General features: G+C 42.8%; 1 protein-coding gene across 4 annotated transcripts in view; it reads left to right on the forward strand.

Moving 5' to 3' along the window:
- The window catches only part of IFT52 (intraflagellar transport 52), a 54,331-nt gene that overhangs the window by 7,453 nt on the left and 30,119 nt on the right, over positions 1 to 16,759 (forward strand). For 2 of the 4 annotated variants that reach the window (XM_072112134.1, XM_072112137.1), the window contains exons 6-14: positions 1,836 to 1,907; positions 1,989 to 2,115; positions 3,866 to 3,952; positions 4,099 to 4,167; positions 6,396 to 6,550; positions 6,644 to 6,731; positions 7,085 to 7,193; positions 7,568 to 7,713; positions 8,755 to 8,875. In XM_072112134.1, the coding sequence (XP_071968235.1) occupies positions 1,836 to 1,907; positions 1,989 to 2,115; positions 3,866 to 3,952; positions 4,099 to 4,167; positions 6,396 to 6,550; positions 6,644 to 6,731; positions 7,085 to 7,193; positions 7,568 to 7,713; positions 8,755 to 8,799 (898 nt within the window). In that variant the 3' untranslated portion in view covers positions 8,800 to 8,875. Of the gene's footprint in view, positions 1 to 1,835; positions 1,908 to 1,988; positions 2,116 to 3,865; positions 3,953 to 4,098; positions 4,168 to 6,395; positions 6,551 to 6,643; positions 6,732 to 7,084; positions 7,194 to 7,567; positions 7,714 to 8,754; positions 8,876 to 16,759 lie in introns of those variants that run through there. The other 2 variants (XM_072112136.1, XM_072112138.1) reach the window with 2 other exon arrangements.

The following is a 16,759-nucleotide window of genomic DNA, read 5'->3' on the forward strand; positions in this document are numbered from 1 at the left end:
AAAAAAATCTTGGTGATATATCTTTCTTAGTTGCTTACTTCCCTCTACCTATGGGTTAGTAGTAGTTGGGAGCCAAACACGTATTGAAGCAGAGGATATCTAATGTGCATGGTCAGCAAAAATAAAGGCCAGGGTTTTATTAACATTGTGTGATATAGCAGGGTTAGTCATCTGAGATCTGACCCTTCATTGTGTGTTTAAGGCCCACACCCAAGAGAGGTTTCTTCCACAGCCGCATAAGACTAATGGGTTCATGTGAACTAACTAAAAAAATTTCTGTGCTGTTCCTAGGTAACATCACGGTAGTTCAGACACTTCAAGGGAACACTCCAGTCTAAGTTAATTCATTGAATAATGTCTGGTGCAGGGCTTGAAGGCCATGATCCATTTTGTATACCTTGCTAGGACAGCTGTCACTGGAGTGTTGCTTTAATAAAACAATAGTTTAATACTGTATCAGTTCATGCCAGCCCTATGCACTTCAGTAATGGAGCTCTCGATTTACAAGTTCTCCCAGAACAGCGCATGTCAGCCTCGGGTATCCCCATTGCAACGGATGTACTGTATACCAAAGGTACAACCTTAACAGTGTGTTCAATTTACCATCTCCACGTTAAAGGGGTTGTCCGGAGGTTTAAAAAAAACAAGATTTCTTGACACACCTGATCATAGTTACAGATGGTATTGTAGCTCAGCTATATGATCAGGATCTGGCTCTGTTTTTGGAAGCAGGCATGTTTTTCAATCTCTGGACAACCCTTTTAAGGCTTCTACCAGCCACAGATGCCCCCTTAGCGGTGAATGGCAGCTACAAGTGCCTCCTGCCGTCTTCTCTAACTTGCATTTCACTACACTGCAAGATGCTCAATTCCATTCTGTGCAAATTGCATAAGACAAGCTCTATGACTGGTTAGACTTCAGCCCATCTCCGTTTCTGTTATGATTGTGTCTCTATTTCCGTACATCATCACTGCTAAGATAGCTCCCAGGATAGTGTTGGGATAGGTGATCCAGCAAAGCAGTTAACATGATGCTCCCCTATTTCTATGTATCTCTTTTATATTGGCTTACGAGAACAAGATGAACTGTCAGCTCACACAATGATCAGATTACCTCTGCCAGTAAAAGTCTATTGAGAGGGAGGAACAGGAAGCAGATAGCTCCAATCTGTGGTCGAATCAAGTCACAGCAATTCAGCTCCTATTGAAATTATCAGATTAAGGCATCACAATACACAAGAATAAAAAAAAAATGTAGTAATAGTACAAAACAAAATGGAAATGTACCATACTAGTTAGGCTGTTCCACTATTTATTAACCGATGAGAATCAGTGCTGAGTGTTGTGACCCCACCAATCCCATATTGAAGAGCTATTCCCTAGATTATCAATATCTTTAATTATTTAATGTGAGCAAAGAGAGATTGTTCTGGTGATTTCCGATCTGATAAGTTTAATATTTACACCAGATATATTAACTTATATCAGTAGTGGCAAACCTTTTAGAGACCGAGTGCCCAAACTACAACAAAGACCCGCTTATTTATCGCAAAGTGCCAACACAGAAATTTAATTTGTGATTTATACTCCCTTCTCTGTCACAGTTTTCATTGATACCAGCACCTGAGGACACCAATAAAGCATAAAATAGTCCCAGGTAGAGCTGTCACTTTAAAATAGCTGTGCACAGCAAGTCCTGGGCCGTCTGGGACTGCAGGAAGATACCTGGAGTCCTCTCTGGGGATGGCCTGAGTGCCACCTCTGGCACCAGTGCCATAGGTTAGCCATCACTGACTTATATGCTAGACATTACAGTTTTTGTCATTTTTGACCCAGGGAAATCAACAAAGCGGCTGGTAAGAGCGTCTCAGCGGTAACTGATGATGAGGTGGAAGGGAACAATTCACAGTAAGTTCTCCAAGGAAAGTCTAACTACTTGACTTTCACTAATTCCATGCCCGGACTACAGCTCCTCTTCTCTGTTCCCAGGGGTCTTACATTTGTTTACCCATTCGGTGCCACGCTTAATGTTATGAAGCCGGCAGTGGCCGTCCTCTCCACAGGGTCGGTGTGTTTCCCACTGAACAGACCTGTCATGGCGTTCTATCATTCCAAGGTAATAATGAACGGAGGGTGTATATGGACGGCACTGCTAGGCCAGTTTTTGGTTTTGACTTGCCATTGTTGCTGATTACCTTGAAACTCTTTTCTCCGCATAATTGGAAAAGACTGAACTTGATCCATCTTCTATGCCAAGTTGAGCACATCAGCTCATATGTTTTCCATATGGAAGCCAGTTGGGTTCGACCATGGCTCCTAAAAGGTTAACTTCTGCAATCGATGCAAGCGCCAAATGCAGCAGTTAATGGCAGGTGTTTGCTGTATTATACAAACAACACCTCTTGTAAGCAGAGAGCCCTCTCCATACATCCCTTCCGGGAAGGGGTTATATTGGCATGTAGATCAATCATACCGAAAATGCAGATGGTCTCTGTCCCTGTATAAAGCTTTGGCTGCGGCACAGCTCGTACACAACGTTATCCTCATGTTTGTTGTGGTATTATTCTTAGACTTTCCATTACAAAACTATAATCCCGTAAAATCCCTTTAGGGGTATGGTCACACATGGCAGATTTTTTTGCAGAACTTTCTGTCCCATTTAGCTTTTTATAGAGATTTCAGAAATCCAAGCACATGCTGCAGAAACAACCACATTTAGACTTCCGGAAGTGAGACGCTCTGCACTGTCCTCTCGTGGTAAATGATGTCATCTTCCTTTCAGGTCTGAACACTGATAAATCACATCACACTGATGTGATATCCTAGATATAGGTCATCCATATCATGAGGCTGGACAGTCCCTTTAAATGCCAGTGATCAGATTTATATTTTTCCAACGTACACAAGCACATAATAGATCGTTCATTGGTGATGAGGATGGTTGTGTGTACAGAACTAGGAGAGGGACGTTATCACCCACATCCAGGGCAATGTGTGATCTCGGATGACATTTATTTAGATTGAACTTTATGCCACTTCACACTTCCAGGCCACCGGGGGAGAAATAAGCTGATTTTTATTCATTAAAACCTCTTTCTCTTTGACATTTAGCGTTTGACATTTACCTCTTTTGGTAGATGTTTCTTTCCAACAGGACTGGTGTAATGTCACCTCAGATGTCATCTTCTTACACAGCAGCGCAGAACTGGAAGATCTCACATTATCTATAGACCTACTGTCATTATTATTATAAGCCTAGTAAAGTTGCAGATAAGCCGCCACTTTTATGCAAAGAAACATGTAGAAAAAACAAAATATATAATACTTAATTTGGTTTGGGCATTATAATTTATTTTTATGGGATTGCTGACATTAGCTGAGTACAGCACCAAAATAAGTGCATCAGTCTGTGAATGGAGCATCAGGACCACAGGTGTGTTGATTGCAGCCCAAAAACGTGTACAAGCCTTGCATTGTACAACTGGATTCTAAAAGCAGGCAGAAGATGTAGCAGGGGCTTGCAGTGAGCCACCCCAGACATATCATTCGAACCAATGGAGCCACCTGAGGTGAGTAGCTCAACATCCATGACTGCAACTTAGGTCATTTACATACTACATATACGGTGTTCAGAGTTCCTCTATTCCTGCAACTAATAAAATATACAGGAACATGGATAGAAAGATAAGCAACTAAAGTAAAAGAAAGGAAGTGATTCCAGTTGTAAATTCTACTGACAGACAACCAATATAAAGTGAATGGAGCAGCAGAATTCCAGTGCAACCTGTTCAGAATCGATGACATCACCTCCCGTTGTCATGATCTGTGCTGTTACCAGCTTTAATTTTCTCTTTTATCCCTTTCAGTCACACGGGGGTAAGCTGGCTGTGGTGGGATCATGTCACATGTTCAACGATCAGTACCTGGACAAGGAAGAAAACGCAAAGATCCTGGTAGGATACTCCATGTTTGGTCACCACTGACACTGCTGTAATGACTCCTTTGCACAGTAGTGGAGGGATTTATATAAAAAAACTTTTACAAATTGTAAAATTTGTAAAACTTTTACAATTGAGTAAAATTTCTGTGTTATCCACAGGATGTCCTCATGCAGTGGCTCACTACTAATGACATACAGCTTAACCAGATTGATGCGGAAGCCCCAGAGGTGAGTGTGATACAATTAGGGATTTTTTTTTTGGAAGTAATGTCAAGCAGGAGGCAGCAGAAAGTCTGATCTATGACTTGCTGCCCTCAAATAGGACAATGTGATGAGACTTCTTATCCTCTGCCTTCACAAACACAAGGCATGATGGGAAATGTATGTTGCATTGAAAGAAAAATGAATGATTATCTACACACTGCAGCATAGGCTATAGACCAGATCTATTATTCTGGCTGCGTCAGTTTTCTATCCTACTTTGCATTGAAAAGAAAGTCTTTGGAGCTTGCACATGTATTTATAAAATGTCTCCGCCAGTTTGTCGGCTGCACTGTGCCAAAAATACAGAAAAATGTGCATCTAACTGTTAGTGTTTAGTCAGAGTTATGTTACTGCATATACTCGAGTATAAGCCAAGTTTTTCAGCACAAAAATTGGCTTATACTAAAGTCTATAAAAAATCAACACTGTACTCGCCTTTACAAAGCCCTCTGCAGGTCCTCTTCTTGCTTCGGATGCGTCAGTGCCTCTCCGGGTCCTTTGGGTCCTCTTTGGGTCGTTCGGCTCCTCCTCGGATGCCGGCGGCGTACAAACAATGAAGTTGGCAAGCAGTTGACATCATTGTGTGTTACGGCCGTGCTCGGGGATCCAAAGAGGACCCGAACAGGCACCGGAGCATCCGAAGCAAGAAGAGGACCTTCAGGGGGCGTTGGAAAGGTGAGCACAGTGTTAATTATTTATTTTTTCATTAAAGGCTTGGCATACTCAGTGCAGGGGCTAGACTGGCTATATACTGGGGGGTATGGGCTGCCTGCGTACTGCAGTGGCTGGCAGGCTATATACTGGGGGAAATGGGCTGGTCAGGTTTATACTGGCTTGAGGCTGTGACCAATGCATTTCCCACCCTAGGCTTATACTTGAGTCAATAGGTTTTCCCAGTTTTCTGTGTTAAAATTGTGTACGTCGGCTTAAACTCCAATATACACTCACCAGCCACTTTATTAGGTACACCATGCTAGTAGCGGGTTGGACCCCCTTTTGCCTTCAGAACTGCCTCAATTCTTCGTGGCATAGATTCAACAAGGTGCTGGAAGCTCCTCAGAGATTTTGGTCCATATTGACATGATGGCATCACACAGTTGCCGCAGATTTGTCGGCTGCACATCCATGATGCGAATCTCCCGTTCCACCACATCCCAAAGATGCTCTATTGGATTGAGATCTGGTGACTGTGGAGGCCATTTGAGTACAGTGACCTCATTGTCATGTTCAAGAAACCAGTCTGAGATGATTCCAGCTTTATGACATGGCGCATTATCCTGCTGAAAGTAGGATGTCGCAGCAGAAATCGAGACTCATCAGACCAGGCAACGTTTTTCCAATCTCCTACTGTCCAATTTTGATGAGCTTGTGCAAATTGTAGCTTCAGTTTCCTGTTCTTAGCTGAAAGTAGTGGCACCTGGTGTGGTTTTCTGCTGCTGTAGCCCATCTGCCTCAAAGTTCGACGTACTGTGCGTTCAGAGATGCTCTTCTGCCTACCTTGGTTGTAACGGGTAACGATTTGAGTCACTGTTGCCTTCCTATCAGCTCAAACCAGTCTGCCCATTCTCCTCTGACCTCTGGCATGAACAAGGCATTTCCGCCCACAGAACTGCCACTCACTGGATGTTTTTTCTTTTTCGGACCATTCTCTGTAAACCCTAGAGATGATTGTGCGTGAAAATCCCAGTAGATCAGCAGTTTCTGAAATACTCAGACCAGCCCTTCTGGCACCAACAACCATGCCACGTTCAAAGGCATCAAATCACCTTTCTTCCCCATACTGATGCTCGGTTTGAACTGCAGGAGATTGTCTTGACCATGTCTACATGCCTAAATGCACTGAGTTGCCGCCATGTGATTGGCTGATTAGAAATTAAATGTTAACGAGCAGTTGGACAGGTGTACCTAATAAAGTGGCCGGTGAGTGTATATACGGTATGTTAAAGGTGGCTTAAAAAGGAGGGTGCACATATCCCGAGCAGTGCACCAGATAATTGAAGCCCGTGAGCCAGTATTCAATAATCTACCGCACACTGCACAATGGAGAGGCAAACTGCACTAACTTTTAATAAATCTGGCCCTATGTGTTTTCATAAGTCTTTCTTATTGTTACTTGGCTCCTCAGTAAGACATTAGGCATTACAAGTCTGTATCTTGTTCTCATCCTGCTTCGAACCTCCACATCCTTCCAGATTTCAGATTACACCATGATCCCAGACACCAGCAAGTTATCCCAGCAGCTGCGGGTGTGCCTGCAGGAAGGAGATGAAAATCCCCGGGATTTCACCACTCTGTTTGACATGAGCATTTATCAGCTGGATACTTCTTCTCTATCCAGAGTCATCAAGTATGTGTCAGGCTCCATGTGCCGTTATACTTGTGTCCCTTAGCCCCTGTCAGACATTGGTTTCTGATGTGCGTCACTATCCCTTCTTTGCAGAGCCTATAAGGAGCTGAATGTGAAGCACGAGACGCTGCAGCTCATCCAGCCACAGTTTGAGGCTCCGCTCCCTGCTCTCCAGCCGGCTGTAAGTAATCCATATAGTCATCTTACATTCTTACTATGAGGAACCTGTCACTTGATTTTCCAAGCCTTAGGTTATAGTACAACAGCTTTATCACTATGCACTGGTATAAACAGTAGCTTTAAAGGGATTGGCAAGGAATAACTAAAAATGGCCTATACAATGGGTTATCACCGTCTGGTCTCGTGTCCCTTTAACTACAGCCTTGGCTCCCATTCACTTTCAGCAGGAGCAGCAGCTGCATTGATGGTGTCAGTAATTAATCTTGCAGATCATATGGACATAACATATGTGTGAATAAGCCCTAGCGGTGAGCTGCAACTAAAACCGTTTTCCCCTCTCCCTTCCTTCATAAGGTTTTCCCTCCATCATTCCGGGAACCTCCGGCACCAGCACTTGAGCTCTTTGACTTGGATGAGAATTTCTCTTCTGAAAAATCACGGCTTGCGCAAATCACAAATCGATGTGAGTATTATACAGGGTGATGCCTGTATATTGTAGTCATGTATTAGGTTTGTATTCCCTAAGACTTGGACCGCACCTGGTTTTGGCTCCTAATAACTGACTGACTGATCTGGGCTTTCCATAGGTCACAACACTGGATTTAAGCATTGAAACTGCGGGGAGCTGTTCTGTTATGCTTAGCATTTTTGGATATGTACCTCTGTACCGGCCTGTGATAGCTTTGATGCTGCATTAGACTGGATATACTCATGGTAGAACTCTTTACATTGTCAGACCAGTAGTAGCAGGATCTATGTTATTGATGACCTTACTGCCTGTGGTGGCCATAAAGAACTGTTAATGTGAATATAATTGCTGTTCTTCCTTCCATGCAGGTACAGAGGATGACCTGGAGTTCTATGTACGGAAGTGTGGCGATATCTTGGGGGTAACTGGAAGCCTACCAAAGGAAGAACAAAATGCCAAACACATCCTTCAGCACATATTTTTCCAAGTCGTTGAATTCAAGAAACTTAATCAGGTATAAAAAACATGATTGCATTACTGAGGCCACATTTACATGCTGAGTACAATGGAGAAATACCATAAACTAAGGTCTTAAGGTATAAAGTAAAGAGAAGGGATAAACTTATAGTTAGATGTAAATGTGAGATGAGGTTAGAGAATGTAATAGGCCTTCCTATAGAGATGGGTTTTAGGGCATATTTGGGGATTAGTTTGCTTGTCAAGTGTAATGCATTCCAGAAAACCAGTGCAGCTTGGGAGAAGTCATTAGAGATTGAATATTTAGGATTATAGAATATATAAGTCTTAGTTGATTGACGGAATGGACAGAGGCTGCATTAACGCCTTGACAAGCATCATCAACGTTTGTACAGGCAACTTTACTTCTTTAAAGAAGCTCTCTGTGGATAAAACCGCATGAAACTTTTCTCCTTCCTCCATCAATTTTAGCCACTGCAACTGGCAGCTGCAATGTAAGATTATTCGACAGTAGTGCAGTAATTCAGTAGAGGCCGCTAATGCTCCGGTCACATGACTCTTAGCACTGTGGCTTCTACAGTTAAGGACCTGCCAGTCCCCAAGGCATTGCACAATCCTGCACACAGTGCCAGTGGCAGGATGCGTCGGGCTTCAGGATTCCAGGAGCAGAGGGGTTAATATGCAGGGAATATGCCATGTGCATCCTCTCTGCATGTCTGTGTGTACAGATCACTTGGAACATCATCTAATGGGATGTTTCCATTAGATCTGTATATACGTGTGATCTATATATAAAAATAGCAGGGGACACATACAATGTTCTAATAACTGGTGCCCCAGGAAAACTATTTTAAGCAAAAAAAAAAAATGTATATTTAAAAAATGAGGGCTTGTGGCGTCAGCCGCTGCCATAGTGCTTGGCTAAAAATACTCCTCAAAAAATACTAAAAGGAGCATTTTACTCTCCTGGGGAAAAAATGATTGTGACCTGTGTGAGTGGGTAATTATTTGGAGATATTTAATTTAAATGTAATATGGTTGACTAGCTGCCGACTAATATTTTTTTATTTTATTGCAGGAGCATGACCTGGACACTAGTGAGACGGGTCTCCACAGCAGCTGAATTCCCAAAAAAGACAAATCCGTTGTCATATTTATTCCGGTTTTTATACATTTTTGTATTCTCTTGTGTTTTAGCACACTGTAAATACACTATTTGTATGTAGATTAAACGGCTTTATATTATTCAGCCATAAATATCGGTCCCCATTGACTATTATGGTGCCGGGTCACGATGTGGTGAGCAGATGTCCTATGTTTTGCTGCTTTACGGTGCCGGACACTCACTTCTCTATGGAGAGGGATGAGTAGTGCTCATTCCTCCTCTCTCCTGTGCACGGCTATGGCACCGAGCGAGCATAGGTTGGTCTCCATACACCCCAAGACTGGCACTGCCCACCGCAGCGCTAATGTGGATGCTTGTCACAGCGAGTTAGTGTTGGGCTGGGACTCGTTCTGTAGTAACTTGCCAGGAATAGCAGTGGTAAAATTCCTCAGGCACACAATGTTCTCATGCAAATGATCTTTCCTCGGTGCCCGCTGACCCCTTGTGCTGCCTGGGCCGTTATGTGGCCGGATCTACAGGAACACAGAGTAGTTTGCATTGTTTACTCTCATTACACAGCGGAAGTTTTTAGCCTAGAGATGTTTTAGACATTTAGTTTGAGCTAAAAGTCCTAGATTTCTTTTTTTTTTATTAAATAAATTTTTATTTAAAACTCCAATGAGGTTTTTTTTCTTCGTTTGCTAAAAAAAAAAAAAAAAACACAGCATTCAACAAAAACAACCCCACAATAAAGTTATCCCTGCACCCTTTTCCTACTCGTGAGTATAGAAGTTCTCAGTCCTTAGTTGATAAGTCCATGGAGATCACATGTCCTAATTGTAAAGTAGAAAGAGATTCCTTCCAGGGTTAAATGGGAGACACAAAAGTGATCATTTACTAAGGGTTGCGCTGCATTTTCATCGGACTTTGCACCTTTTTCGGGGATTACACGGCTTGCACAGGTATTTAACAGATGTCTGCGCTCGGATTTTGGAGCACACGTATGTTTTTTGGCGCAGCTGCGCTGGCTTCTGTGCAACATAAATTGTGGGAGGCGTGACGTCGGACGATCAGACTGAGCGCAGGATTTAACTTTCAAATTGTGTCACAAACCCAAGCACTTACATGCACCACGAAAAAGATGGTGAATTCTGTCAGACCTGAGCGGGGAAGCGACACATGCAGGATATCAGGCGCACGATCTTAGTGAATCGCGGCAAAGTGCATGATCGTCAGCCAATGCACTTTTGGTGAACTCCAGCGGCCATATAAGTAAATGTGCCCCAAAGTCAAACTATACATTAAAGACCGGCATAAAATAAACATTTCCAACAATACATTCAGGCTGGGTGTTGAAAAGTGACATTGGAGAGTCATAGCCAAGATTGGTTACAGAGAACAATGCGGGGCTATAACCAGTCTAGCGAGAGACCCCAGAAAGATTTGTGTTTTGTTGAGATTTTCTCTTAGATAAGTTTGTAATCTAAAGTATTGGTAGGTTAACACAGGATACAAATTCCGATACCTAAGGTTGTTCGGCATCCTTACAGTGGAAGGCGATAGGTTTTTTGGCTACATAAACTGACTATAGGCAGTCCCCTACTTAAAAACACCTAACTTACAGACAACCCCTAGTTACAAACGAACCTCTGGATATTGGTAAGGACAATCCAAGATTTTTAAAATCCAATTGTCAGAGACAAAAAAAAAATTTGTCTGGAGTTATAATTATAAAATATACATTTCCGTCTTACATACAAATTCAACTTAAGTACAGAACCTCTCTTGTACATAACCCGGGGACTGCCTGTATATAGAGATTGCTTTATGACTCTCCAGTAAGATCCAAATCACATCCCAGAATACAGACTAGAGCAGTGATGGCGAACCTTTAAGAGACCGAGTGCCCAAACTGCAAACCAAAGGCGACGTTTCTATTGCAAGGTGCCAACACAGCAGTTTAGTCCAATAGCGCCACAATACCACTATACAAGAGACAAATAACACTGTGACATCATGAGGCCACCATTACAACCACATAAATAGCATAAAGACCATTATCAGAGGTCGCACTAACATTTTTCCAGAAGGGTAAAAATACTCCTGTCACCATTTTTGAGGAGTATTTTTACCCGAGGAGGAGTATGAAAATTTTGGTAATACGCTGCGCACACTCCACTCGACTCACACTCCACACCCCCCTCCCACCAGCATAGACAGACACACATAGAGGGCCTTAAATGAAAGAGAAAAGACGGATGTCTATGAAAGTTTTTTCAATGCAAAATAACAAGTTTATTTAATTACAGAAGACAAATGTATTTTTAAAAACATTTAAAAAGCACAATTCTGTGCTGCACATGCCCCACTATCACAAATGGTAGATAAATCTGCTAAAAATATAGTAGGTAAATGGAGATATAGGTCATTGAGGCTAAAGTAAAAATGGACATAAGTAGGAATGAAAGACCAAGATGAGCATCAAGCATATAGTCTATAGAAAGTCACAATTTACCTCAATGTCTAGATCCTCCGGCTTGGGGATAGAAGGGGCAGGAAACAGTCCCCACGCGTTCCGCCTGTCTGGGCAGGCTTCCTCAGGGGTAATGTGCAGAAAGGAAGTTCAGGGAATATATAGGGTACTCACCCCCAGAGTCTAACACTCAGCAGCTGTGTTCAGTGAGTGCCTGCGTGTGGCGTGCGTTTCAGCTGGCCGGATGTGACGCAATGCGTTCCACCCGGTCAGTAAGATGTCACTTCCGGGGTTTGCGATCCACGATATTTAGGCGCTGCTGCGACAAATTAGGCGCTGCTGCGACACAAAATCAACACATTCACACAGATACAAAGTGCATGCGCATAGGCGGTATAGCAATAAGTAGGCAAGCGCCGAAAGCATTATAAGCCCTGCAAAAACCCTAGGGCTGGAAAAAAGTGCCTAAGTGCAATAAAAAGAAAAAATAATAATAAAGAATTTTTTGTGTTTAAAAAGTACAGGATATTGAAACAGCTGCCATAAAAGGGTCAGACTCTGAGGGTGAGTAAGAAACATAGAATAGATACCATATATAAATCTTATCAACATAATGAACTTACAAATATATTAGTTAAACACAATGGGGCAGATTTATCAAGCTGTCTGAAAGTCAGAATATTTCTAGTTGCCCATGGCAACCAAGCACAGCTCAGCTTTCATTTTACCAGTGCTCTTGAATATTTTAAAGGGGAGCTGTGATTGGTTGCCATGGGCAACTAGAAATATTCTGACTTTCAGACAGCTTGAGAAATCTGTCCCAATGTGTTAGAATTGGCTAAAATAGATAAATAGTGTGCATAATGATCAATAATAATGAACAATATAGATAATATAGTTTTCAAAGTTTTAGGACTCAAAAAGTCAGAAACGTAAGGAGTTAGAGCGCTTAGTACCACAATATTTAAAGTTTATATTTTCTCTTGGAACACTCTTTTTAGATGGTTATGACCCTGTACGCTATGAATTTATTACTTCATCTGATCCTCAAATCCTCGACTTCCTCGATACCTTGTTCATCATCTGCCCGCATTGGAGGCTCCACCCCTGGTTTCAAACTTCCCCAAGAAAGTACATCAGCTGATATCTTCATGGATATGGTTTCTCTCTTCTCGTCCATACTTCTCACTTCGCCAAGTGTCTCAAATTTTAAACTTTAAATATTGTGGTACTAAGCGCTCTAACTCCTTACGTTTCTGACTTTTTGAGTCCTAAAACTTTGAAAACTACTGTATATACTGGCGTATAAGACTACTTTTTAACCCCTTAAAATAATGGCTACAGTGGGGGGTCGTCTTATACGCCAGATATACGGGGGCCGCACTGTATGCTAATGCAGCCGCCCTGTCACAGCGGTCGGCGTCACAGAGCTGGGGGTCACAGGCGGCACTTACAGAAGCATGTCGGCTCTTCATTAATATCGCAGCTTACAGTTATGATCACCAGGCACTTGCTCTCTTGTTTGTTTTGCAAAGTTTTAAGCAGACTTTTTTTCATTTGGGAGAGGGGTAGTCTTATACAGTGAGTATATACCAAATTCTATATTTTTAGGGCAGAAGTTGGGGGTCGTCTTATACGCCCAGTCGTCTTATACGCCGGCATATACGGTATATTATCTATATTGTTCATTATTATTGATCATTATGCACACTATTTATCTATTTTAGCCAATTCTAACCCATTGTGTTTAACTAATATATTTGTAAGTTCATTATGTTGATAAGATTTATATATGGTATCTATTCTATGTTTCTTACTCACCCTCAGAGTCTGACCCTTTTATGGCAGCTGTTTCAATATCCTGTACTTTTTAAACACAAAAAATTCTTTATTATTATTTTTTCTTTTTATTGCACTTAGGCACTTTTTTCCAGCCCTAGGGTTTTTGCAGGGCTTATAATGCTTTCGGCGCTTGCCTACTTATTGCTATACCGCCTATGCGCATGCACTTTGTATCTGTGTGAATGTGTTGATTTTGTGTCGCAGCAGCGCCTAATTTGTCGCAGCAGCGCCTAAATATCGTGGATCGCAAACCCCGGAAGTGACATCTTACTGACCGGGTGGAACGCATTGCGTCACATCCGGCCAGCTGAAACGCACGCCACACGCAGGCACTCACTGGACACAGCTGCTGAGTGTTAGACTCTGGGGGTGAGTACCCTATATATTCCCTGAACTTCCTTTCTGCACATTACCCCTGAGGAAGCCTGCCCAGACAGGCGGAACGCGTGGGGACTGTTTCCTGCCCCTTCTATCCCCAAGCCGGAGGATCTAGACATTGAGGTAAATTGTGACTTTCTATAGACTATATGCTTGATGCTCATCTTGGTCTTTCATTCCTACTTATGTCCATTTTTACTTTAGCCTCAATGACCTATATCTCCATTTACCTACTATATCTTTAGCAGATTTATCTACCATTTGTGATAGTGGGGCATGTGCAGCACAGAATTGTGCTTTTTAAATGTTTTTAAAAATACATTTGTCTTCTGTAATTAAATAAACTTGTTATTTTGCATTGAAAAAACTTTCATAGACATCCGTCTTTTCTCTTTCATTTAAGTTATTATATTGGGTGTCTTATAGTCTGATAGACCCAACTATATAAATATTGTTCAACATAGAGGGCCTTACTAAGTGCAGCAGCCGCGGAAACGTGCCAAGTGTCGGATGGAGTGACGTCGGAGCACAGGAGGCGCCGGGACCCCGTGGGACGGGGACAAGCAGGCATCGGGCACCGGGACCCCGCAGGCAGCAGGACTGGGACAAGCAGGCATCAGGACTCTGCAGGCAGACGCTGGGACTCTGCAGGCAGTGAGCCGGTGCTGCGCAGACGTCGGCGCGAACGAGCAGGCAGCGGGACGCCGGGGCCGAGCGGTCAACAGAGCGCTGGGACCCGGCAGGCATCGGAGTGAACCGGGCCACGTAGGTATCGTTGAGGAGACTGGGGAGATGTTACGCGTGCCAGCAGAGAGGGCTCTGCGTGCCCTCTCTGGCACGCGTGCCATAGGTTCGCCACCACTGGACTAGAGGATTATGTACAACAGTGGTAGAATAAGTCTTATCAATCAAGATGATGACCTCCTGCCAATGACAACGTAGCTTGGAACAATTCCACATTGAATGCATTGAGGTTGCGCTTACAAGTGGCCATAATGCATGATGTGTTTTGAAATACATCACAACAGCTGAGAAGAGATTTTCCTGATTACATGGCTGTCAACATTGCATTTACAAAACACATGAGTCAACATGGCGTAAACAAATGCATGAGTTTTGTAAACACAATGTTAACAGTAATGTATTCAGGAAAATCTCTTCTCAGCTGCTGTGATGCCTTCCAAAACACATGCGTTAACACCACATGTGATTGTACCCCAAGTCTGCATTAGACGTGTTACATCTAGGACAATGATCATCACTTTTACATCTCATCCGAAATAATCTAGCTGGCGTGAAGTAAAGTCTGTGAAAAAGAAATAAATTAGATATACAATGTGCGGATATGGCCGGCACCACACAGGGCGCTTTGTCTGCGCTTGCAAACGCAGACAAAGTCGCGCCCACCGGCGGCCCGTTCCCGATCGCAGGCGTTTCCATAGAAACGCCGATGCGATCGGGCCGAGGCCCGCCCCGGTGGGCGCGACTTTGTCTGCGTTTGCAAGCGCAGACAAAGCGCCCTGTGTGGCGCCGGCCTATGAGTTTGCCAATTAAGGCCGCCTTCTAGGCAGGTGGAGACTTACAGCCAATGATGCTCCACCAGGGGATTCTGGGAAATATGCAAATACATTTTCTAAGTTGGGAAATTGAAAACCATGCCTGCTTTTGCAAACTTGAAAGGCAGCCCCCTTAAAAAGGCTATTCCCAAGAAGATAAGTTTCTTAAAATGTACTCAGCATAACAAAATGACATTCCCTAAATCACTGTTATTAACAAAAATACAGCATTTCACAGATATAAATCCAACCTGTCTCTATCAGACCTGGTGTACACAATTTCAGTTGCCCCTAGACACAACCCTGTAACTTCCGACTTACGGTCAGGGGAAGCCATCTTGGATTTCTGTGTGATGGCAATGGAGTCTGCTCCCTGCACTCCAGGACAGAGCTAACTCACTGGTACAGACAGACACTGAATTCCTGCCAGCGGCAGCATGGGGGAAGCTAAAGACAGATAAGTTCTTTATCTGGGGAGGCACAGCACATCTAGTGTGTTGTGGAATAGCAGAGACGTAGCAGAGCTGACATTGTGTGTAATGGCCATCTAATGGATCTCATCTCAGATCTTTTGCATCTCTGTGTATCAGATACCAGTACAATGTTCAGAAAGTGTAGATAAACCCTGTACCCTGATAATCTTAGCACATTGTCAGCACACAGCATGTCATAGCAGAAGAATCATGGAGTGTCTGCTTAGAGAGTATGCTCTGTATGCATTTTCTTGTGCTGTTACAAAAAAAAAAAGTGAAAAAACATCCATTAACATGTACATTTACAAAATGCAACTTAACATCTGTTTAATTAGGCAGATCTCTCTCCAAATCGTGCAATGCATTTTGAAACGCATGCGTTAGATGCAAAGTAACTGCACCCTCAGAAAGATGCAGGGCTTTACTGGTGGATAAAATTTTGTCTCCTTTACATAGTGTCAAACTACACCGATCTATATAGTCTCCCTTATAGACTAGTGAAAATATGAAAATGGCGACCATAACCCCTCCTGCAACAGGTAGCTGCTTTTTTGTGAATGTAAAAACTTTATGTGATAGATTGCTTGGAAACAATAAGAAGTTGTCTGCTGGCTTTACTATGGGGGGGATTTAGAAGGACACTAGACTGATAGTTGCTTGCACAATGCAGCTACTGATATAGCCAGTTATCTTGCATTCAGTTGCAAGAAAAAAAAACCTGACATGGATGAACAGATCTCTTCTATATTTCTCAGTTAAACTATAGAATGGAGAGATTTGTACATGAAATTCACAGAATTAAAGGGGCAAAGTGCTCTTATGACTAAGGGTGATGCCACACATGGCGTTTTTTGGTCCGGTTTTAAACATCCATTGACCATGCGTTTGGCTGCTTACAACCCATTTATCTATTAAGATGACTAAAAACACCATGTGTGGCATCACCCTTAGGTGGCATTAAATGCCCCGTGGAAATTTTTTGGCAAGAAAAAAAAAAAGTGATTTTTTTTGGCTGCCAAAAAGTCTGGAAAAGAAATTAAATCTCCCCTAGAGTCTATGGGAGAGCCTTCTCATCCTGCCACCCCAAAGCCTTGTGAGATCAGGGTCTGTTCTCTGCATCAGTGACCATCACAGCAGTTAGAGTCTCACCTATGGCTAGGGGATACATCAAGTGGTGCAACCCCTTGGAGGATGTCCAGAGGTAAAAAAAAAAAAAAAAGTCTATATCTCTCCATCTTCTGACCACATTGTTGCTG

This window comes from Engystomops pustulosus, chromosome 6, assembly GCF_040894005.1.
Source record: "Engystomops pustulosus chromosome 6, aEngPut4.maternal, whole genome shotgun sequence".
Taxonomy (NCBI): domain Eukaryota; kingdom Metazoa; phylum Chordata; class Amphibia; order Anura; family Leptodactylidae; genus Engystomops; species Engystomops pustulosus.